We start from the raw sequence: 23,176 nt of genomic DNA, 5'->3' as shown, positions 1-23,176 counted from the left end.
TGCTCTAAAATCCTATTGTATTTTTGCAGTTGGATAAAACACACAGAGCTTGACACATTCCTGAAACTCTCTGGTGAGAGTGCAACATAGATGGTATTAACATAATTATCTTGATCTTTTCCCCCAAGAATAACATAACTCTAACTGTTCCAAGATCACATGTCCTTTCCCCTTTCAGCCTCATGAATAATTTGGCTCATCTTTCTCACTGACATAAACATTGAATCTTGCTGAAGGTCATGCAACATGCCCAGTATCTTTTCATTCAGTTGCAATTCAGCACTGTACTCTGTGCCTTGTATTATTTTACACTCATGACATGCAGTTGTAGTTTGTTTTCATGGTGGTGTAATGCTTGATAGTCAGTTCATGCAGTGAATGGCAAACACTAATGTTTCAAGAGCTAATTAGTGGTGAAGATTTGTTTTTCATTCCCTATCTCTGTTTATTCAGCTGGAAAGCAATGGGCCAGGCGAGGTCAGCAAAGGTGATTAGAGAAATTATCTTTGTTTCATACAACAGAAAGTTGAATTAAATAAGATTATTTGGTAAGAAAAGAAAAGAATTTAAGAGTCTGATGCATCTGACTTTATTAAGACAATAGTTCTTAGGCCTTTGGCTCACCCAGCATCCCCACTAACCCATTTGTCTGTCTAAAGAGAAAAGTTCTCCCAGGTTTGACAGGGAACTGAAAATCTTCATCTCATCAGTGTTCTCTGAAGCAATACTCTGTCTCCATTTTCAGTAGCTAGAAGGAAATGTACAGGAAATCATGGGGCAGGGAAGTGGTACAGGATGCAGAAAAAGAAAGGAACCAAAACTTTTTTATCTGTATGAAGTGTTCTCAGTTAGCCTCAGCTTATACATGGAAAGTTTTGTGCTGGGGGGAGGGCTGGGGATAGAGAGGTTCTCACCAGACCTTCTTTTATTTCTTCATGTCCTAAAAAGTTTGGTAGGTTTTTAACAGTGGTGCCAAACCCTCTGAATTCAGTTTTCTGTAACATCATTGTGGAATTTTCCCTTCAGATCACAAGAGGTGTGGATTTCACCCTTTACTCAGCTGCCAGTAATTTATGCAGTCATATCTGCCCTTGCCTTAGCACATCAGCACAGTTACACTTTCTGCAGCACCCATCGCTGAAGAGCCTGAGAACAACAATTTCAACACAGCTACAACCACATGCAGAAACTGTTCACACGCATCCTGTATGACAGGGAGAGACCTTTCCATCAGGAGAATATACTGCAAATCCAGGAGAACTTCAATTCAACCACAATAAGCTTTCAATTTCAAGAATCATATATGCATTTACATAAGATAATGTTATAGTGACCACATAATCAGTGGGTTTGTTTCATTTACAGACTGTCTATGACACATTTCAGGAAAGAATTTCCCCAGAAATGAGTGACAAAAGTGGATCACTGCAGAAAATGTCATCCTCAAACAAGCTGAGAATTTTTCCTCCTCTGGGAGCATCAAAGAAGGGAGTCACAGTAAAGATATAAAACAAGTTACTTTTGTATCCCCACATCCTAAAAAGTAAAGCTTAAGGAGGAGTAAAATGTAATTGGTCATTCCTGTCCACTAGTAGATCATAAAAACGGTACCACCACAGGAAAATAACAAACCCAGAAATGCAGAAGAGAAATAGTTATCACTACACATTATTATGAGGTACAAATAAAAACCATCAAAAGTTCATGAGCTTCATGGCTAATATTTTTTAATTTATTTTGAGTTGTTTCAAAACATAGGGAGGGGAAACAAGAACAAAACACAAGCCACAGTGCCCTGGGACACATCAGACTATTTCTGAAAGGACTAATACAAAGCTAGGTACCAAAAGAAGAGTGTCCTTGCTGCAAGAATGTCTGCTGGTTAAAAGAAATTAATAAATCAAGTGCTGTGAACTAACACCCAAGCTGACTCATTCAAGGTAGGAACACCTATCCCCTCCTGTGACACCTGTTCCCCACCATTCTGGCATGTTTGCTGCAGGCCAGGAGTTCCCAGGACCATACAATTTCTCCATCTCCACCCCAAGATCGCTTGCAAGCCTTTCAGTTGTCCACAACTTTCCCAAAAAATGGGATGCTACTCAACAAAGAAAGCAGTGCTGGTCTAGCTTGGAATTTCAGTCTTTCAGATAGGAATAATGTGATTACAGATTATAGTGACTAAAGTAACAATCTTGAGTAACAGATATAACTAAAACACTGTTGTTATTTCAGAAAACAACATAAATGAGGTAAAGTAGCTGAAGATATGCATCCTAATACATAAATTTATTATTTTCTCATCAGTATTCCTGCAAGATCTAATTATACTTGGGTGTAGAAATTTTTTAAAAGAAACAAAAGAGCAACACTACCATACTGAAACAAGATATTTCTCATAATAAAAATTTTCTTTTTACTTTATGAGAAATATTGCAAATGGAATATCCCCTCGTATCTATGTTGACTGGCATATTAATATAGCTGGTTTGTTCAATACTATTTTAAAACTTCCTTTTTTCTGTAGTTTCTCTGCTGCTACCTTGCATTGTGTGGCACACAAGCTTGTCTCAGCCATTCCTGTATCCCACTCCACCTAGTGGATGGAGGGACTGCAACCACATGAAATGTACAATTTAGTCTTATCTTAGATTTTTAACTGCATGATTACAAGGCTTCCCTGATTACCCTGTTCAGATAAAACTATTAGCAATACCAAAGGTTCTGTTTACTCAAAGGTAAAAAGCTGCTTTTAATCACATGATGTTATAGTTTTATAGGAATAGAATCTGGTCACTGTAGCACTAAGTATAAAATGTCAGGGTTTACCTACAGCAGGTATTATTTAAAAAATAAAAAAACAAAAACAATATTGCCAATTTTATCATTCATGCAATTTCATGTAACTATAATAATATTATATAATGATTTAATCCCAGGTAAATTAGGGAGCTTCTTACATCTTAACCAGAGCTAGAGTACACATCCAGAAGACTTTCTATAGTTCCTGCTCAAATCAGTGGGCCAGTCCTCTGCAGGCAGCTGGTGGAAGCACTGTTGGAAGGTAGGATGGAAAAATGCCTCACCAAGTCCACACGCTCACTTGACAGGTGATAGTGATCTCCCAGGAAAGGGCCTGGAGCCAGTAACATGGTGACTGGCTCCAGCAACACAGGCTTATGTTCACTGAAACCTGAGAAGCCTGAAAGGATAGGCCCTTTCAGAAGGAAAGAAGTGTGACTCTTCCAAATACAAAAACTCAGCCTCGTATCACACACAGATCTGACAGGCATCCAGACAGTGGCAGAGTGTTACCTGACTTAAAGGAGTTTGTAAGACTGGGGAGTCAATGATCTAACTGCTCCAACATTAACAGAAAAATAAATTCCACTCAATTGTGTTCAAAACCAGTACTTCAAGATAGGAAGAAGGAAAAGCAAGTGCATAATTAGTGTGGTCAAGCTAGCACAAATTGCCAACAAAGACCTGTAACAGCTCCTCCCACCAAGCAAATGCTTTGCTGAAGAGTTAGTAAGGAGCACACTCCTTGATTTATTCCCTCAGCTGCCAAGTTTGACAACACCAAATGTATCTTCCCCACTGTCTTCAGTTTTCTCCATTCTGGAGACACTGAACACAAGAAGGCCTGGCTGTCAACAGCCTTATCTCACTAGCACCTGCACCACTCCCAAGCACTGGATACATCCATGTTCAACCCCCACAACTCTTACATGCAAAGCAGTGGGACCAGGAGCCCAGGCACTTGACATGACCAGTCCAGTTCCCTGGAGTGGGTCTGCCTCCCTCTCTGAATCCTTTGCTGCTATTCCTCTTCAGACTAGAGACCTACTTTGACATATACCACAGTGTACTTCACATACACCTCCCCCTGCAGTGAAATGCAGTCTTAACCCAAGCTTTTCTAGTAGTTTCGGCAAATGTTCTCTCATCTGATTACTCTTCCATGAACAGAGGAACTTCAGCTACTACTCCCTGGAAGCAGTCAAGACCAAGGTCCAAGCCTGGCTACAGAAGTACCACAAACATCTGGAAATACAGACCTCCATGGTTTAATCCACTGGCCTTGCCACTCAGCGGAAGGTAGCTCTGCATCCTCCTCTTCTGATGCCACTAAGGGAAGCATGGGAGTGGCACAGGACAGCATCGGCGTCCCTGCCAGACTCCTGCCTGCAGCTGTCCACATACATCCTAATCCCTCTTTTGGCAGCTGCACAGCCTGCACAGAGAGCACCAACCAAATCCAAGCAGTTTTGCTCAGACTAAAAGACAACTTTATCCTCTGCTGACATCTATACTCAGTGTCAGCTTCTCACAGCCTGGGACCTGCTCAGACTGAGCTCAATCCGGAGCTGGGTGCTGCAATCCCGTTAGGAATAAAGCCCTTGGGGGGAAGCACGTATGCCATTTCTCAGAAGCACAGCATTTTGATTCTCAAGATTCTCTAGGCGTGCTGTGGTGTTACCCCTATTCCCGCAGCACCTGTTCCCGAAAGCGTCTGTGAGCAGGGATGCGGTGACCGGCGCTGCTCCGGACTGCCGGCCCAGAGGGGCTCGCACCCCGCCTTCCCCACCGGGCCCGCCGGCCCCGGACCCCGCCACAGAGCCGCCGCACGGCCCCGGCCCGCCTCAGCCCCGGGCCGAGGGCTCCGCCGCCCCCCGCGGGCCCCGGGGCCGCCCCCCGGCCCGGCCCCGAGCATGCTCAGTGCCGCCCTGACCTACTTTCCCCGCCGGAGCCGGCAGCGGCGGAGCGGCGGGAGCGCACGGCACGGCACAGCACGGCACGGGCACGGCGCGGCACTGCGGCAGCGCCGCGCTCCGCCCGCCCCGGCCCCGGCCGCGGCCGCGGGCCCGGCCCCGGCATGGTGCTGCGCGGGGCGCGCTGAGGGGCGCGGCGGCGGCGGGCGCTGCCGCGGGGCGGCGGCACCAGCGGCGGCAGCGGCGGCGGCGAGAGAGCGGCGGGCGGGCAGGTGAGCGGCGCGGGGGGCGCGGGCCGCGGTTCCCCGGCGAGAGGGCGGCGGTCCCGGGGCGCGCTGCCCGCCGCCGCCTCCATCGCCCCGCCGCCGGCACCTGCCGGCTGCCGTGAGCTCCGCGCCGGCCCCGGGGCCGCGCCGGCTGAGGAGCTCCGCGCCGAGCCCCGGGCGCGCTGTCCCGCCGGCGGCCCCGGGAGAGCCTGGAGCCGGAGCGAGGTCCGGTGCCGTGCCGGGGAGCGCTGCAGCCCGGCCAGCCCGGCACGGCGCTTCTCCCGCCGCCGCTGTCGCTCGCGTGGAGCCCGGCGTGGAGCGCGGCATCTCCCCGCGCCGCGGAGCGCAGTAATGCTGTGTCCAGCGGGAAAGTTCAGGAGATTATTTCAAATCAGCACCGAGACCTGAAGGAAAGTGGGTTTCATTGGGCAAAAAGAGAAAGCTAATGAACCCAAAGCTTTGCTAGAGCCTTCCAGCTCCTGCGCGCAGGATGCTCGCTGCTGTCCCGCCCGGGGAAGGGGAGTGGGAGGTGACACCTCGGTGCAGAGACCGCTTCGATGGAGCGGGCTTCAGAGAGAGGTTAAGTTGTGCTGCCTTTAAATTAAAATAAAGAATGCCTCCTGATAGTTTGTTTTAATTAATCATTTACTTCACAGGATAGCCTCATAAGATTACACTCAATTTCATAAGTGACCTGAGGGAACTAGAATCTTACACTTCAGAGTGGTCTTGAAATAATCTTTCAAATCCTGTTTGAAAATCCTTAACAGAGCCTATTCGAGCAGTATCGGACAAGGGAGCTTAAGAGAACAGAGTGCCACTGAGCAGGCACTTTTCTAGTGCATTTTTCTGGAGAGTCTTGTAAGAGACTACACTTCCTAACAGCCCTCTTTCATTTGTTAAATTGAAGCATCTCAAATGGAGCCACCCTGATAACTCCACTTGGGGAATTAAAAGTACCAACTGTGGCAAAATCCTAAATGAGACCTGATTTGGTACATGTTTGTCTGAAGGACTGTAAAATTATTTTAAAAGGAAGAACACAAAGGATTTAAGGGGTGGGGGGGTAATATAGCACTTTAGCTCTTTAGAGACATTAAAACACAAAGAGTTCCTCTTTTCGCTGCAGTAGGACAAAATACAGCAGATCTTTTTTCAGTGGGGATGATGTTTTGCATGGCAGGAGTCCTTTGTCTGGCTTAGTGTGTACAGTTAGCAACAGCATCTTTGATATACTTGCGGTTGCTGTACTAGGAATCCTTTTTTATTAGAAATCTGTCTCATTTAGACTGCAGGATATCAACATCAGTTGATGCTGAGTGCAGCTTACACAGCTGGAGTGCTGTGTATACATTGTACACCCATTTTTTTTTCTGAAGAATCTGGAGTTTTCAGAGGCCTGGACAAACACAAACAGCAGAACATCCACAACAAACAAACAAATAAAAAAAGATGCTTTGTGTCCATTGCGTATTTCCTGTCCTGAAGGTTCGTAAAGTTTAAAGATAAAATCAGTCACTCTTAGAACATTTAACCTATGGTTGGAGTGATCTATATCGTACAGCTCCAATTGTCTTCCTGCTCCATCCCATCCCCTTTGCCTCCCTGCAATTAGACAGGTCCTGCACGAGTTTGGAGGAGGAGGAGGGTGGAGTTGGCACAGAACCTGGCTGAAGTGCATTCATTGCTTTAACCAGGGGAACAAAACCCTAACCCAGCCAATAGAGGGTCACATTTGTCACACAAGGACAGAGCTACTGGGGAATGATTTAAATGGAAAAAAACCAATCTCCATTTCAGTTCTTGTCTACAGAGTTTGGAATGTGGGGCTGGCATTTCTTTTATAGTTTAAGCTTCTTGCCCAGTGTAGGGCACCAGTGAGATGTAGATGCAATTTACAGCAGGGAGAGTGAGCTTTCGAGCAGCTAAAGTAACCAAGCTCTGCTAGTCTTCTTTCTCTCTTAGCAAATTGCACTTTTACTAGAAGTCTTTTCAGGCACAAATGCCTATCATCCTACTTTGAGATGTCCTGGATTGTATTAATATGTCACCAGAAAACTGGTGTAAGGCTTCATGGAATTTTTCATTCTTGCAATTCTGGGCTGCCATCCATTCAGACTTTTGGGCTTTTGCAAATATCTCTCTGTATCCTTAATTTTGTTATTTAGTTTTGACAATTTAAAGAGTTGCACTTTCTGCCCCTATACAGACCCACCTTAGAAACTTAATTTCCAAGACAATGGAGAGGTTGTCACTTTTCACCAATTACTGTGATGGAAATCATCCATAGCAGCATTTTAGAGCATTTATCAGAAATAACAGCCTCTGTACAGATGTGTGTGAATAAGTATTTTGGAGAAGTGCCACTATATTGGAGGAATTTCTTATTGCATTTAGAATATCTTACCTAGCCCAGACCTAATATTTAATTGACATGGATTTGCCATACTGAGAGTTTTATTTCAAGAAAAGATTCTTGCTGATATATAAGTCATGCAGGGGCCAGGGCACTGCAGCTGCATATGTGTGTGTGTGATTGTGTGATACACACACAGTGCTGGATGCTGAGAAGGTTATGTGCCTTTACTGTTATACTTCTCAATGCCACATAATGTAGTCATAACCAGCACACAAGTCTGAAATTGTAGAGGTTCTTTAGTAAACTCTCGAGGGCCTTCAGCTAAATTATTGCATACACACAGAAATATACAGTCATGCTTGGAGGGGGCTGTTTGGGTACAGGCAATACTTAAGCTGCTGCATGGTGCAGGGCAAACTTGTTTGAATCCATCTTCCTTCTGTCCCCTTTGTTACTTGTGGAGGAAGGAAGCGCAGACACCTTTAACCTGAAATAATCACTTTCAGTTGCAGTCAGTCATAAGCACTTAGATTCCTTTAAGTTCCCCCTCTGACAAGGTTAATCCTGTCCTAATCATGGCATCTATGTGTAACCTTTTTGCCCTGTATCCCAGCAACCAATCAACGTGAAAGCAAATCATTAAAAAATTATATCCATCTTACAGTTCTATAGGAGTAGGGACAAATTAGTCATACTCAGACCTGTTTTCTCCTATTCTTTTTTTCTTTTATGTTCCAACTAATTTGAGAGTCTTTTGTTAAAATATCATAATATAAGCTATATCAGTGCCTGGAAAACATTCAATTGTTCAAAATTTAGAATTTAAATAAAATTTTTAGCCTGCAAAGCCCTTCGTATCTTTATTTAAGAAAAACTTAATTTTTAATTTTGTGTTATGTTTAAATGTCCTACATCTGGAATTTTCCTTCTTCCTTTGGAAAAAGAAAACAACTAGATGTGTTTAAGGGATGGCTGGCTTTGACAAGCAGAGCTCAAAGGAGGAAGTGGAAGGAAGTGAACTGGGCCACATTCTGCATTGCTATGTTCTTAGCAGAGTCTCATAAGCCTTGCCAAGAGCATATGAGATCTGTTGCATTTGCTGACTTTGGTTATTTAAACTGTTGGCAGAATAATGCTTACAGAGTGCTGGAATAAATAAAAGATACAAGGTGCATAAAGAAAATGAAAGATATGTAGAACCTGGGGAGGCCAGGCAGAGCTCAGATGCACATGGAAGTGGGAAGGGATTCTCTGTGTGTCTTCATTATTCTTCCTTTCTCAGCAGAGGGAACTCTTAAGCATTGATGCACCTGCATTTACTGCAACAGCAAACCAGCAGCTATGCTGTAAGTTTGCAAGGGACACTTCAAGCCATACAAATGTTTCTGGAATAAGAGCTTTGTATACAGAATTATATTGAATGGTAATTGTACGGCCCCTAAATAAATACAAATATGGAGTAAATCTAGATAATCTACATAAATAAAAAATTTATTTTTTAGAATAAAATTCTTCAAAATATTTATGCCTAATCAAACCTAAGCTGGGCCTTGAAAAATCTCCAATATCGATAGTGTTGAATTTGCTTTATGATCTGGGTAACCTACAACTCAGTAGGACATTTTCACTACAGTACCTGCCTTGATGAAAATCAGCAGGCTTCTCCACTAAATATAGAGCTTGGCTTTTGCTGCAGTCATTAAAATACCACATAGAAAGAAAACTCAGATTTCTCAGTCCATATAAGAGTGCACAACTGAATTACAACTTTTTAATGAGAAGTTAAGCATCCAAGTTGCCTGAGTGCTTTTGTTGCTTTAGTGTATTTTGCAAAAAGCTGATTTGACACAGCAGAGATGATGGAATTACAGGATTTTCCAAAAGGGGATTTTCCAGAATTTTGGCATTCTTAAGGTACTTTTAAATAACCTCTCCAACAATTACCCACCGACAGTCTTCATTATTTTTAAGGTTAGCATCTCTGAGTGTTCGTTGACATCAGGAGAGTGCAGTCAGACCATTCAAAGACATGGTTAAATCAATGGGTCCATTCAAATATTTGAAGTGAAGCTCTAGTGCTTGATGAAGCCATGTGCTCGATGTTTTTGCATTTTTTTTCTGCAATAGTTTTGCAATATTGAAACGTGAACTAGAATAAAGAGATTAGAGACATGAAGCAGATAAAGAGAAACAGAGGAGAAATTTACAGTTAAAAAATTCTAAAACATTTACACACTGATAAAAGCAACATGAAAACTCTTTCATTGTACAGCTGCTGAACAGATAGGCCTATGCTTCTTTCCCTAAATGAAAAGTCTGGATATAGCATTAATTTTCAATTACACTTTATTGCTGCTCTCTTGCTGCAGTGTCTTGTTACACTATGGAACCCTGAAACTAAGAGAAGTATTATTATGATGCTTCTTTGCTTTGTTACAACCTACAGTGTTGTGTGTGTTCAGACCAAAATAATTTTAGAAGACAAAAACTGATAATGACTAAGTTTTGATCATATTCTGCCATTAATGATAGAATAAACTACAGCTCTTGATTTTTCCATTTTCTTTTTTTTTGTTGTTGTTGTTTTTTATCATTTGTCACCTTACTAAACAGATTGACAAATGTTTGCCTGTAAGAACTAACCAATGCCTGCAAAACATACAATTATTTTCGGCCCTTTTTGTTATATTTTTCTTAAGACAGGAGTGCTAGAAAAGGTCTCCAGGTTTCCATACTGACAGCCCTTCCTGTTCACTGCCCAGGGTCATACACTCAGAGAATAATGCATATACAGAAGTTAAGTTCCCACATTCATCATAGGCTGTCATAATCTGTAAACCTGTACTTGTAAATTACATACAATCTCTCTTGAATCTTCATAGATTCCCAACCCTTATTTTATCCTGTGTCAAGAAATTGAGACAATCACCTTGAGGGAGATGATTCTCCTCTCTCCTTGTGAGACCTCACCTGGAGTACTGCATCCAGGTCTGGGGTCCTTAGCACAAGAAAGATGTGGACAGGGTGAAGCAAGTCCAGTGGAGGGCAACAAAGATGCTCAGAGTTACCTTGGCTGGAAATAAGTCTTCTCTATATGGTAAAGAGGAGATGTACTGTTCTTATCATGTAAATACAATGCAGAAGGCCAAATACTTTTTTTTTTTTTTTTTCAGGCTGTGGTACACGCTCTCTGCCTGTCTTATCATTCTAAAATGCTGCTACTCAAAAAATTATGAAGGAAATTATGAAGACAATTTATCAGCATTCTATATAGCAGTTTTTAAGATCAGACATATTTTTTTTCCATTGTCTTCCTCAAGAAAATTCTTGTATTTGTGTTTCTGGAGTATTAGAGTTTCTTTAGGTCGAGGGGGGCCTTTGGGGGCATCTGATTCAACAATATTTTCGAAGCAGGACCAGTGTATACCAGCTCAGTTAAGTTTTGAACTTCTCAAAGGATGGCAATTCCATAGCCCATCTGGGCAGCCTATTGCAGGGCTTGACTGACCTCCTGCATAAAAGTTTCTTTCATAAATATTCATAATTTCTGTTGTTGCAGCATGTGTCCCTTGTCTTATGTCCTTCCACAGCACATCTCTTAGAGAAGCCATGTCTGTCTTCTCTATACCCTCCCATCTGGCTGAAGGCAGCAAGTGTGACACCAGATGACTGAGCACACATGGCCAGGGCTCAGCCCTCTTGAGAGGTTTCCTAAAGTTCCCAGGCAGCTGAAGGCAGCTGAAGATACTAAATAAGAATATAGCTGGGGGCTGCTGCCCAGTTGGGAAGCCCCAATCTAGATGTGCAGAATGAAGCTCTTCATCTTACAAACATGACCAGCAGGTGACTTAGTCAATATAGCCTGGGAAGCAGAAAGCCATGAAGCTATGAAGGACTGAAATCCCCCAGTCCAGGAGAATGAGCAGAGCAGCTCTTCTGGAACCAAACATTAATATTTTATCAACCTAATAAGTTGATATAACTTATTGAAAGTTATCTACTTATCTACTTGAAATAAGTAGAAAAATAAGTCAGAAATTTTCTGCTAGTTGTAAATGAGTGACATTTCATCTGAATATCTGGATCCTAATAATTAGACCTTTTCAGTAGGTGGTTCTCACTCATAAGCCTATGAACTGGCAGTGAGCTTCTCACCTGTGTGGCATCAGTTCCTCAATTTGCATTCCTGTTTCACTTACACCTGTTCACTTTTACTTTCACCCACTCTTAAAAGACATTGCCTGTGGAAACTAAGAAAAGTAGCAAGTAGTTTTTGAATAATAAAAAATCTAGCCTTAATTTTGTTTTGTAGCATCAGCCTTTATACTTCTTTTCGACAAGTGAGAACTAGAATGAAAATAATTTAATTTTCTTGGTCACTTACAAGCCAAGGAAGATAGCATTGGGATGTTAAAGCTGTAGGAGTACAATTTATGTATTATGCAGTAAGCTGGCTTCTTGTGCTTCACTTATGAATTGAATAACCTCACAGTTAATAGGATTACACATTATTCCAAGAACAAGAACAGGCCAGTCTTACAGATGTGAGCAAGCCAGGAAAAGGTATGCATCATTGCCCTCCTTTTCTGTTCTTTTGTGCTTTGTCATCATGTTGTTTTGCACAAATGCAGCACTTACAACCATGACCCTGCGCCCATAGTAATTTTCTTTGGTGGCAGTAGTATGGGAAAAAAATACATCTATAATATGAAAAAATAAATGGTCAGTCAGAACACGTCTCTGATTATGTTAATAGTCAGCCCTAGATGTGTCTTCTGTTTAGACTGATGCCTGATTTTGGACAGAGAAGTTGTAACTGCACTTTTGTCCATATTTCACATTAATTAGGAGTAAAACTATCACGCTGCAGCTCTGTTTTTTCTGCAGCACATTCCAGGGGACTTCACTGGATAGAAATGCATAGAGAGCATGCTAGAACTGGCTGTCATGTCACTTAGAAGAAAAGCTTGTCATGTGTTCTCATGTGGCTTAAGTCTTTCCTTGGAAGTTAATCTCACAAGCAGTAAATCTGTTACTTTAATATTTTCAATTTACACCATTTGTGTTGGGGAATTAAAACACAGAACTATTTAATCTATGGACCACTGGCAAGCATTGTTGAGTAGTAAATGTTGCTTCAGATACAATACAGCAGGAAAGTTTCCCATATACATGTTCTAGGCGCTGGAGGAGAGTTTGGGGATTCCTTTCATTCCATCTTCAGAGGTAAGCGTGTCCCTATCTCACAGTTTTGGGTGGAAAACATAGCTCAGAATAGTTAGGGGTGTTCTTTTGCCATTTCATGTACCACAGATTTAAAAGTTTAAAAAAAAAAAAAAAAAAGAAGAAGAAAAGTATCTATAACCATTATATTATATTATATTGACTTTTTTTTTTTTTTTTTGTAAGTATTTTAAAGGTAGTTAATATGCTTTGGCGATTACATTCTTTCCACGACCAGAAATTACCTCTTTGTTTATAGTGACCTTTTCATGGCAAAAATGCTCCAAGACTCAATCTGTTCCTACAAAGTAAGTCTTGGGATTGCAGATGTCCTCCTTCTTTTAGAGTATTGTGTTACTCTCAATCTCGAGGAGTTATTACAGGAATCTTTGTTTCAGTCTAGTCAATCCAGCTTTCTCTGACCTAGGTCAGATTAAAAGGTTACAGTTTTGGCTGCCTTCAACAGTTTATCATGGGTCACTGCTAATTGCTGCCTCTTGTGGCCAAGATCCTGGGTGACAGCACTGTACCCACTTCTCCAATACTCTGGATTCTCTTGCTGCTTTGCCAGGTATCACTAGCAGTCCTATTTTGGTCTGTTTTCTCCCCATTTAGTCATGTGATTAAACCATAACTCATTGCATCACTTATGTTTAGCAAATCAGCTGGCTCCCTAATCTGCGTTCCCTAATATCCTCAGGCTGCTCTTGTGCCTATGGCAAAGTAGGACAGGAACTCTCAGCAAATCTTCCTTTGCATCAGCGTCTGGTGGGAGCACATTTTCTACCCTTTCAGTTCTCTCTCTGCTTCTTCCTGCTTCCTAACCTGACTAGCATTTTTGGTCATGCCCAGCAGGTTTACAGAGAGTCCTGGACATTCGGGTCCCAGCATGGCCACCCTTTAACTTTCTTGTGTCAGCTGGGGCTAAGAAAACCTTCTTTGCTTTTTTCCATCTCTTGTTTTTTCCTGATAACATTGGAGAGGATGCACACCAAAGGAAAGACTGCCTACTGCTTCCTAGTTGCCCTGGGAACATTTCTCTAAACTTTTATCTTAAAACACCATTCTTCAGAGACATCTCTCCCTGTCTCCTCCAACTTCCCTCCAGGTACTTCCCTGGAAGTCATATGAAAGCAGCAACCTTCATTTCCAAACATTTAAACCTACTGCCTGATTATTCCTCATATTGGCCATCAAACTGTAGTTATTTCAAATAGAAATGTATCTACAGAGGTATTTACTGGTTTTTTAATATTCTACATTCCAGGAAGATACATGAGAAAGTACATTCCAAGGAGTAAGGAGGAGTAGGTAAGAATCTTACAAAGTAGACATAAATTATTCATCTCTATTTCCTGAAATTTATGGTTCAATTTTGGGCCAGAATGAGGGAGTCACCATTACCTTCAGACAAGTAATGGCCATATTGTGGACCAGTCACATTTGCTATCACTACACAAAGGTACAGTTTCTGCTTTCATACGCTCTGCATTCAAAACAGGTAAACATACAGAGTAGGCAACACCCTACTGCCATCACACCTTCCAAACCTCTGCCTACATCCCTGTGCTGTGTGGAATCAGTGGGCCATCAGCTACCTTGAGCTTCCTAATACACTGTTGGTCCCTTTCTTACAGGTTTTTTGTCCAGCTGCTAGGGAGATGCTATTTTACTTCCTTCTGGAATGCAAATTGCTCTCCACAATAAATAACTTTTTTTGATTGCTACTGATTTTTCTGCTGTAAAAATATATGATAGACCCAGATGCAGTAATAACAAGCCTCAGACAGTAATTGGAGCACAAAGCTTAATCAGTTTATATTGTTATTTTTTGCCCTTCCCATTGTCTTAATCCAGCCAGCCTCTGTTCCTGCTCTTTTGCCAGGAAGTGTGATTTCAGCTTTTGTGTATGGTGCAATGCAGATCTGTGACACTGTACAGAAACATTTTATACACTGAATATGTGTAATCATGAAGAATGTCAGTCTCCAAGGTTAATGGAGTAGTAGAAATGAGATGTAAGTAGTTACTGAAGTGAATAGGCAGAACTGAAGGTTTTTTTCCAAACTGCTGACTCAGACAGAGTGTACTTTCAAAAGCACAGACCCTACATGCTTTGCATAATTGAAAATAGATTTCTGAATTCATTGTTTATATAGCTTTATATGACAAATGAGATTTGCATATTAATTTAAAGTTTAAAATTATTCTGCTCTTCAAGATAAGTATTTCCACATTCAGTAATTATAAAAGCAGAGCGAAAACAAGAACAGACTTGAAGCTGGGACAGACCTCTAAATCATGCCAGCAGTTTATCTAAAAAACATAGGTTTTCATTTCTATTAACGATTCCTCCTGTAAAATGGAAGAATTAATTTGCTTTTTCAATAACTTTTATCTATTTGTATGAAAGCAAGTTATTGCAATACAGAGAAAAGAGGATGCATAACAAAACAAACTAAATCAAATATTACCAGTGAAAGACAGTAATGTTGCTTTCTTTCCTTTTTGAATATAGAAAATATGGAAGGGAATTTTCATTTGTTTCTTTTTATTTTAGTGTTTCCTTTATATATGGAACTGATCTTGCCATTGTGTGCCAAGGCAGATGAATTACCATAGGTCAAATGTATATTTAAGAAAATATAAACTTTTTGAAATTGAAGTGTTCATTTGGGGAAGGTTCATTAGATACTTTCCTGTATTTGGATTCCAGGTAGATTCCTCTATTTAATAAATTTCACTAAGTTTCAGTTATTTACCTTAAAAACACATGAGTAAAACCAGTATAGTTGGACACTCTGTGATTTCAACATGATTTGTGGCCTTTAGACTCTTGAGTGAAATTTTCCAAGGTGCTCATTTTGAGGCCAACACTGTGCCCTCAGTACTGAATGCCAGTTGTGTTCACTGGGAGCATAATGAGGCCAATAGAGAGCACATTTGTAACCCCCCCGCCACTGTCCAGAAACTGAAATCACTGCTTCAGAAAGGCCTCATTGTGGGTGATTAGTTGAGGGAAAATACTGAGGGAGAGTGTGCAAAAAGTACACAGGCAAAATGCTTAATGTCACATAAGAAACAGAAAAGTCCTGATTTCATTTGTATCTCAAAGGAACATTAACCATAATCATGTCACTAGCAAGTACTCTTCTTTACGAATCTGCTCTAAAAATAACAACACTGAAATTACTTTATCAAGCATGAAATATCCTTTTTTAAGAGTAGTGTTCAAGGCTTTGTTTTATCTCAGACAGCAGTAGCTTATGAAAAGTGAGTGGTCTGAGATGTTTTTGTTGTATGTGCTGCTGTGTTTGGGAAAAAAATGTGTATGTCAAGGATTCCAGCTTTAGATCCAAAAACCCTTCCTGGAATTGTTCTTTCTTACACCACTTTTCACAATTCATCTAAGACCATGCACGTGGTAGAGTTGCAGCACCAAACTGGTAGTAACAGCTTTTAATGTTCTGTACCTCCATTTTTCCTGTTGATTTTGCAAATGGTTTTTATAAGAAAAATAAAAAAGCAACCAAAAAAAATTTAAAAAACCAAACTGTTGAACTTTTGGCATAAAACTGTAGCTGCTACTGTAGCTAAACTGCTGCTAAGTGTGCTAAGTGTCTAGGTGATAAAAGCCTTCTCCTACGCCTGTCACTCTGAGCAACACCATTGTCAGGAAAATGTATGCATCTTTTTCCAGTAAGGATAAGGACTGTGATAGCATTAGCATTTAGACAAGACACTGTGCTGATGATTGTGAAATGCATTAATGGATGTGTCACTATTTTAAAAGAGCATTTCTAATGGATTGTTTATACATGCCATCTCTCTGTACTTATTTATTTATTTTATAGGATATTTTAAACATAAAATTGCACAGATCCAAGTAGAACTCTCCTGTGACCTGCTCACTTCAAGGACACGCATCCAACAGAACCAGTTCCCAGCCAGTCGTGTACACCCCTGAAGGAAAATGGACATACTGAACAGCCGCCACTTTTTGTACTTTCTGCCTACCACACGCCTTGTCATCTTATTAGCAGCTTTGACCACTGCTGAGGATGTGAGTAACAGCACTTTCAACCGCACTGACACACACACGGGGGCCGCGCCGCTGGTGATGTCCCGCATCGACCACATCATAGCCAAGGAGGGCAGCAGTGCCTTGATCGACTGCAATGTTCAAGGCAGTCCCAGTCCGCGTTACAGATGGTACAATTCCAATGGCCGCCTGCTCCAAGAGGAGGAGAATAAAGGTAGGATCTCAGTAACAGCACTGATGTAGCCTGTCCAGAGACACTTCTGATTTCAGCAAGCTGACAAATAACCTAAATTTAGTGGCCTGGCTGTGGTATTTTCCTGTGTGAAAATAAATGAAAGCCTGGTGGCAGTTATAAATTTTTTATGCACACCTTGGAAGAAAACAGTAACTTTTTATGTGTTATTTATAGCAACACATAGCAAGAAGCTGAAGCAATTAACAGAAGGTGTAGACAGGTCTCTTTTCATTGGAAGACTTCGGGTTTGTTCCTGTTTCTCATTCTGTCCTCCTTTGTTCTTCCCTGGCACCCAAAAAAGATTAAAAAGCTGTTTCCCAGCTCAAAGGAGCATTCTCATGACATATGAGAATAGTTTGTTGGCGTCCCTGCTGTCTTTGTGTGCAGTGCCATGGTAGTGTGAGACACAGAGATGTCCTGAACAACCTAGTGCAAAACCCATATAGGGCAGCAGTCAGAAGGACAGGCCAAATTTGAGCCTTGCTGGCTTTAGTTAAGACTCTTCAGTGGCATTTGCCAGAGACCATAATTACAAGAGCTTATTTTCCTTAAATGGAAGGTTTGGGTGATAATCCTAGTTATACTTATAGGGAGTGTTTGAGGGGAGTGTGGGGATATGAAAGGTGTTTTTCTCATGTAATCCTTCCATAGTGACTGCTTTGTTCATTGCATGATGAAATAAACTCTTAGTTGTAAGATAGCATGCCTAACTAATGGCTGACCTGACAGAGAACTCTGCTGTGACGGGAGTAACGATTGACCCGGCTTGATGTGAAACAGCAGTGTAAGAGCTTACTGCATAACTGGTTATGTTTTACAGTACAGCAAGTTAGCATTTTCTGAGTAAAGCTAGAGAAAGGAGCTACTTGAGCTACCAAGCAGACTTTCAAACATTATTTGTGTGGTTGTGTCAACATATAGTGATTACTGTGCTGGAGTGTTTTGCGAAGGTTCACTAATAGAAATGTTCCTCTTTAGTTAGGCATCTAAATTTAGGTCTTTATGTAGTCAGCAGAGGGAGGTAACTAAGCCAACATTTAGGTAGGTGAGCAAAAACTTTTACAAATCAGTAAAAAGTGCAGATGTAGACAACATCACTTTAACTTAGATTTTCAACAGTGCAATACTTCTTTTAAGAGAATGTCTTTCTGTAAGAAATGTTTCCTAGCTTGAGACTTTTCTTTGTGGTGTTAAGTATGACATTGAATTGTTATCAATGATACCTTTTCTAATTATTGTTTTCTTATGTGGGTCGATATGTCTGTCAGGATCCACTGGCACAGACCCAGTCACTGAGTCACAGTTCAATGCCATTATGTCATTTCTACAGCTAGAGCCAAGATACATCACAAGGCATCTTGTTATTGCACAATTAATACTTACTTTGCAAAAAGGACTAGCATTCCAATTCAAAGAAATACTGAGCAGCAAATATTCAGCATTTTTTGCTATGCTGGAAGTGGAAGAAGAAGTGTCTTCTGTTACAGATGCTAATATTTCCACTCTAAAGGAGTTTTCCTCTGAATTTGCCTAACTTTAGCAGGGTGATTTTTTTTTTTTATGTGAAGGTCTGATTTAGATTGTGCTTTTATTCTGCATTTTTAGATTTCATGTGATTCCAGAGTTATGCTAGGGTAAAAAATATTGTTTCAGTTAAGTTAGAACTTCTAAGAGGATAAAAATATGTAATTAAGAGCTGTCTGCACACATGAACTGAGGCAGGGATCTTGTGGGAATACTTTAAATAGGCTTCTACTGGAGATAATGTAAGAAAACTAATTTGGGTAAGCCATGCTTAACTAGAAAAACTTTGAGGAGCAAAAATCTTAATTCATTACCAATATATAGTGGCAAATACAGTAACTAGATGAATGTTGAATCACTTTAGCGGTGACAGGAGTGATGGTTTTTCAACATGTTGTTTCAAATGCAGTTTCATACCTAATCTGTTCTGCTGTGCCAGGTTCAAAGAATACAAAGTGTTCATGTATATGCAATGTATATGTCCATGCAGCAGACAAAGTTATCAATTATATTACATTGATAGAAATTACTTTTAAAGGTAAAAGAAGTTCTGTTGTTGTGTGTAGAGATTCTTACCAAGAAACAAGGTGTTCCCCGTGATGGCTCTTCTCCTTCCCATCTATTTTACTCTATCAATCCTACTTCCCTCTCTTTAAAATCATACTTCAAAATCAGTTTCTCAACACCTCACAGGGCAGGCAATGTAGTATATGATGTCTGAAATCTTAGGGTTTTTGAAATTTACATTAACAGAATTATATGAAATACTGTAACAAAATGCCAAAAATAACCCAATTGTAAGCAAGTGCATTGTCGGGGAACAAAACAGGTAGGGTTTAAGTAGGTTTTTCTGCCTTGTAATCCCATTGATCCTGTTCTTTGAGGAAGTGTGACCTGTGTTTGGGAGGCTCTCTAGAGTAGTCCTATCTGTGTAACTTAACTGACTACAAGACTGAGATAGAGGTGATGCATATTAGCATTTTTTATGAGACCCTTTTAGGGCGTGCTGCGACTATCCAGAGCTGATGTAAAGGATTTGGTAGTAACACAGCTAGGATCTCAGGCCTTTATGATGGTAAATTCTTTGTCTCCTTGTGAGCATTATTTCCTTCTTCTAAAACCTGAAGCCAGTTTGATAAAGCTGATGTTTAAGACTATGCTGATCGTGTGACAAGATACTTCTAAGTTACTCTGTTTGCTCTCCAACAGGAAAATGGTGGTTTCTTGACAATGGGCTACTAAACATTACCCGCGTGTCATTTGAAGACAGAGGTAAATACACGTGTGTCGCATCCAATAGGTATGGCAGTGTTAACAATACTGTGACACTGAGGGTTGTTTTTACCTCTGGAGATATGGGAATCTATTACATGATTGTCTGCCTTGTCGCTTTTACCATTGTTATGATACTGAACATTACTCGGTTATGTATGATGAGCAGTCATCTGAAGAAAACCGAAAAAGCAATCAATGAATTCTTCAGAACAGAAGGGGCAGAGAAACTTCAGAAGGCCTTTGAGATTGCAAAGCGTATCCCAATTATCACATCAGCCAAAACGCTCGAGCTTGCCAAAGTAACCCAGTTCAAGACCATGGAATTTGCTCGCTATATTGAAGAGCTTGCTCGGAGCGTACCTTTGCCACCTCTCATCATGAACTGCAGGACTATAATGGAAGAAATTATGGAGGTTGTTGGTCTGGAGGAGCAAGGACAGAATTTTGTACGGCAGGCGGCAGAAGGCCAGGAAACCACTGAGACAGATGAGCTTTATATGATCCCGAATGCTTTGACGCGCAGTGAATCTCCCACAGCTGACTCAGATGCTTCATCACTGCATGAGCCACCTCAACAGATTGCAATAAAAGTGTCAGTTCACCCATTGTCCAAGAAGGACTGCGTGGATGGTCAGTCACAGGAAAGCATGCAGTTGGACACCAAGGAAGAAGACACTCTTCAAACACCAGCACTTCCTGCGGAGCCCCCTCCTGAGCCTTCTGTTGAACTCAGTTCTGATGACACAGCATTGGCAAATGACAAAAATACATGTGTTATATATGAAAGCCATGTATGATAGTTACTCCTGAATCTATGCATAGCAGGAAAATCAGGTGGAGCTCTTTTAAAAATACATATTGTACTTGCCGCTAAGCCTTACCTGGAGACTATCATAGCAAAAGCATGTAAGTGGATTATTTGGCACTTTCTTCTCAGTTTGAGTTTAGTTTACCATGATGTATGGCAGAGTAATTGCTATTACATTACTATTAATTGCTGTTTTTGATTAGGAGTATTTCCAAGAAACATTTACCTCAGCATTTCCTAGGTTGGAGTCATCTGTAGTGGCCTCATGGAAGTAACTGGTAGTCTTTGATGTAGGACACTTGAATTTACTAAACATAAAACTGATTTCCATTTTCCTCCTTCACTCTCTTTATTTCCATCTATTACATTTTTGCAAATATTAACTTGTGAATTTGAAATATTGCCCAAGAGGCAGCACTCCAGAAGCCAAATAAAATCCTAATAGATCCCATTTACAAAACCTGTTTGCTCAGCTGCATTGTGATTTAGAGGGCTATTAAAGAAAGTTAAAATGCTTCCATTTCATTTGAGACCACACTGCTTAGCCACATGGGAAATAGTTTTCCCCTTTTCATGGAACAGAGATGCCAACGATCATTTGTTTTGCATGAAGATACAACTTTGAGGTGTATATTATAGATGGGAAACCTGTAAAACATCTTACAGAAAGTTGCAGTTCAACAGCTCTGCAGGGTATTTTTGCATACATTTGAGCATTTTCTATGTTGCCAGAAGCTCATATGGCAAACAGCTGCAAATGTGCAAGATGTCTTGTTTTGAAGTAATTTGGAAGCAGTAACTATGTACTACCTTAACAGAAGATGTGCAGGTTCCATAACAGTCCTGCAAATGCTGGTAATCAGTTGATGACAAGGCTGAAATGGCAAAATACACTTTTATTTGGCTTCTTAATTTTGAACAAATTCATATATTCTGAAGACCAAGCCTAAATATAAGCATCAATTTGAGAGTGTTGTATCCAAACTGGAAAAAAAAATATAATCAAGTGTCCTATAAAATTACAAAGGCAGTCATGCAAACTGTTAAATATATGATATAATTGTGTTGAGATTTTGGGACCCTCGTACATGTAGGATGTTCACTGCTGGAGTACATGTGACTCTACCCCAGTAAAGCTTTAATGATTGCAGAAATTGTGGCATTAAAAAGATCAACATTTCTGCCAGGAAATGCCAGGAGTGGAAGGCAAGTGGCCATTTGTCTTGCAGGTAGACAATAAAAAGTACCTTTTCTGCAGTGAGTCTGGGAAGAAAGCACTTACAAGGAGTTTGTGTAAGGTTAGTAGCATATCACTTAATTACCTGACGCATTTAGTTTGGAACTAATGAACAAACTATCACCTTAGAGTGTTTAAGGAGGATTGTAGTATAAATATAGATACTTAAAATAAATCTGGAATCAAGTATATGGTAGAAAAATAAGTCTCTTAGGTCTGTGGGGAGATGCATGGATGGCTCTCTGGATATTTTAACAAAGCATGCCACATCTCTATAAGGTGTCTTTTGGAGGCAATCAGTTATATTAGCTGCACAGGTAATCAAGACCAGACAAAGTCAATGTTGCAGGTACATAGAAGAGCCCTTGATAATAAACTGAGGTCTTATGTCAACTTCCTCATGTTAAAGCTCAGAGCCTCACCAGCAGTGCAATACAGGAATACCCCATGACTTACATAGGTGATGCAGAGAAGGATCCATATTTGTCTTTCTGTGGTTATTAAAAAAAAAAAAAAAAAAAAAAAAAAGTTTAATAATGGTCTTCAGATTTTACAACCAACTTGTGAGAAATGGCAGTATTCCAATGTTTCATAATTCTTTGTGCTCACCACAGTGGCAGGTTTCTATACAAAATGCATTTGCACATGCCCAGAAGGAAACATGCAAGGGCGAAGTCACATTAGGAGCGTGACTAGAAATACTTGAGTTCCAGTGAAGCAATATAAATGTAAGACAGAAGTTAGTTTAAGAGACTACCATAAAGAACCTCACTTCTGACCAGTGTGATTGACAATAGTATGATGCAAACATGCAAGTTGACTTCTTGTCTGAGTCCAAAGGATATTTCTATTTAGTGTTCACATCAGTTTTTCAAGTTACTTGATTTGCTTCTGATATGTAAACAGACAAGGGCAGAAACAAAATCAGGAACTTGCACTAAATCCTTTAATTCACCTTAACCTTCTGAGAATAGGTATGTTGAAATTTCTGCCTGTCCAGCATTTACAAACAATGGTCATGCATTCTAAAGTTACCTACCTGGTGCCAACTACGATTGCACAGATAAGCAAGGATATTCTCCTTGAAAGCATAAAAATAACTTCTAAGTTACACTTTAAATATTTTTTTAATAAAAATATTTATTGCAGTATTTTAATTTTAATCCTTTTAAAGTATGAAGTTTTACAATAGAGATCAGACCCCTTCATGTATTTCTGTGGTGTTCTGACCCTAACTGCTTCTTGCAGGCTGCTCTCCAGCCTCTTAATTATTTATTTATTGAGAAACATTTGAGAGCAAACAACCCCCATGGATTTCTTCAGTATCACTGTGTAAACTTCCTTGAAGATACAAATGATGTTTTTCCCTAGAGGTTGCCCACAAAGCGCTCTTTTGAAGTACACACAAATGCACATTGCAAACCACATATAAGCAACAGGTACTAGGATTAGATACATGCAATACATGGAGTGCCGGATTCCTGCTGTTGAA

At 40.6% G+C, this 23,176-nt stretch overlaps 1 protein-coding gene across 2 annotated transcripts in view; it reads left to right on the top strand.

Moving 5' to 3' along the window:
* Positions 1 to 22,811, top strand: part of MFAP3L (microfibril associated protein 3 like) — a 32,321-nt gene extending 9,510 nt beyond the window's left edge. Inside the window, exons 1-3 of one of the 2 annotated variants that reach the window (XM_056489490.1) lie at positions 4,921 to 4,987; positions 16,418 to 16,819; positions 19,574 to 22,811. In XM_056489490.1, coding sequence (XP_056345465.1) covers positions 16,537 to 16,819; positions 19,574 to 20,436 — 1,146 coding nt within the window. In that variant the 5' untranslated portion in view covers positions 4,921 to 4,987; positions 16,418 to 16,536 and the 3' untranslated portion in view covers positions 20,437 to 22,811. Of the gene's footprint in view, positions 1 to 4,920; positions 4,988 to 16,417; positions 16,820 to 19,573 lie in introns of those variants that run through there. The other variant, XM_056489491.1, reaches the window with a different exon arrangement.
* Positions 22,812 to 23,176: the final 365 nt, after the last annotated feature.

The sequence above is a fragment of the Oenanthe melanoleuca genome, chromosome 4 (assembly GCF_029582105.1).
Source record: "Oenanthe melanoleuca isolate GR-GAL-2019-014 chromosome 4, OMel1.0, whole genome shotgun sequence".
Taxonomy (NCBI): Eukaryota; Metazoa; Chordata; class Aves; order Passeriformes; family Muscicapidae; genus Oenanthe; species Oenanthe melanoleuca.
This window is presented reverse-complemented; position numbering and strand designations above follow the sequence as displayed.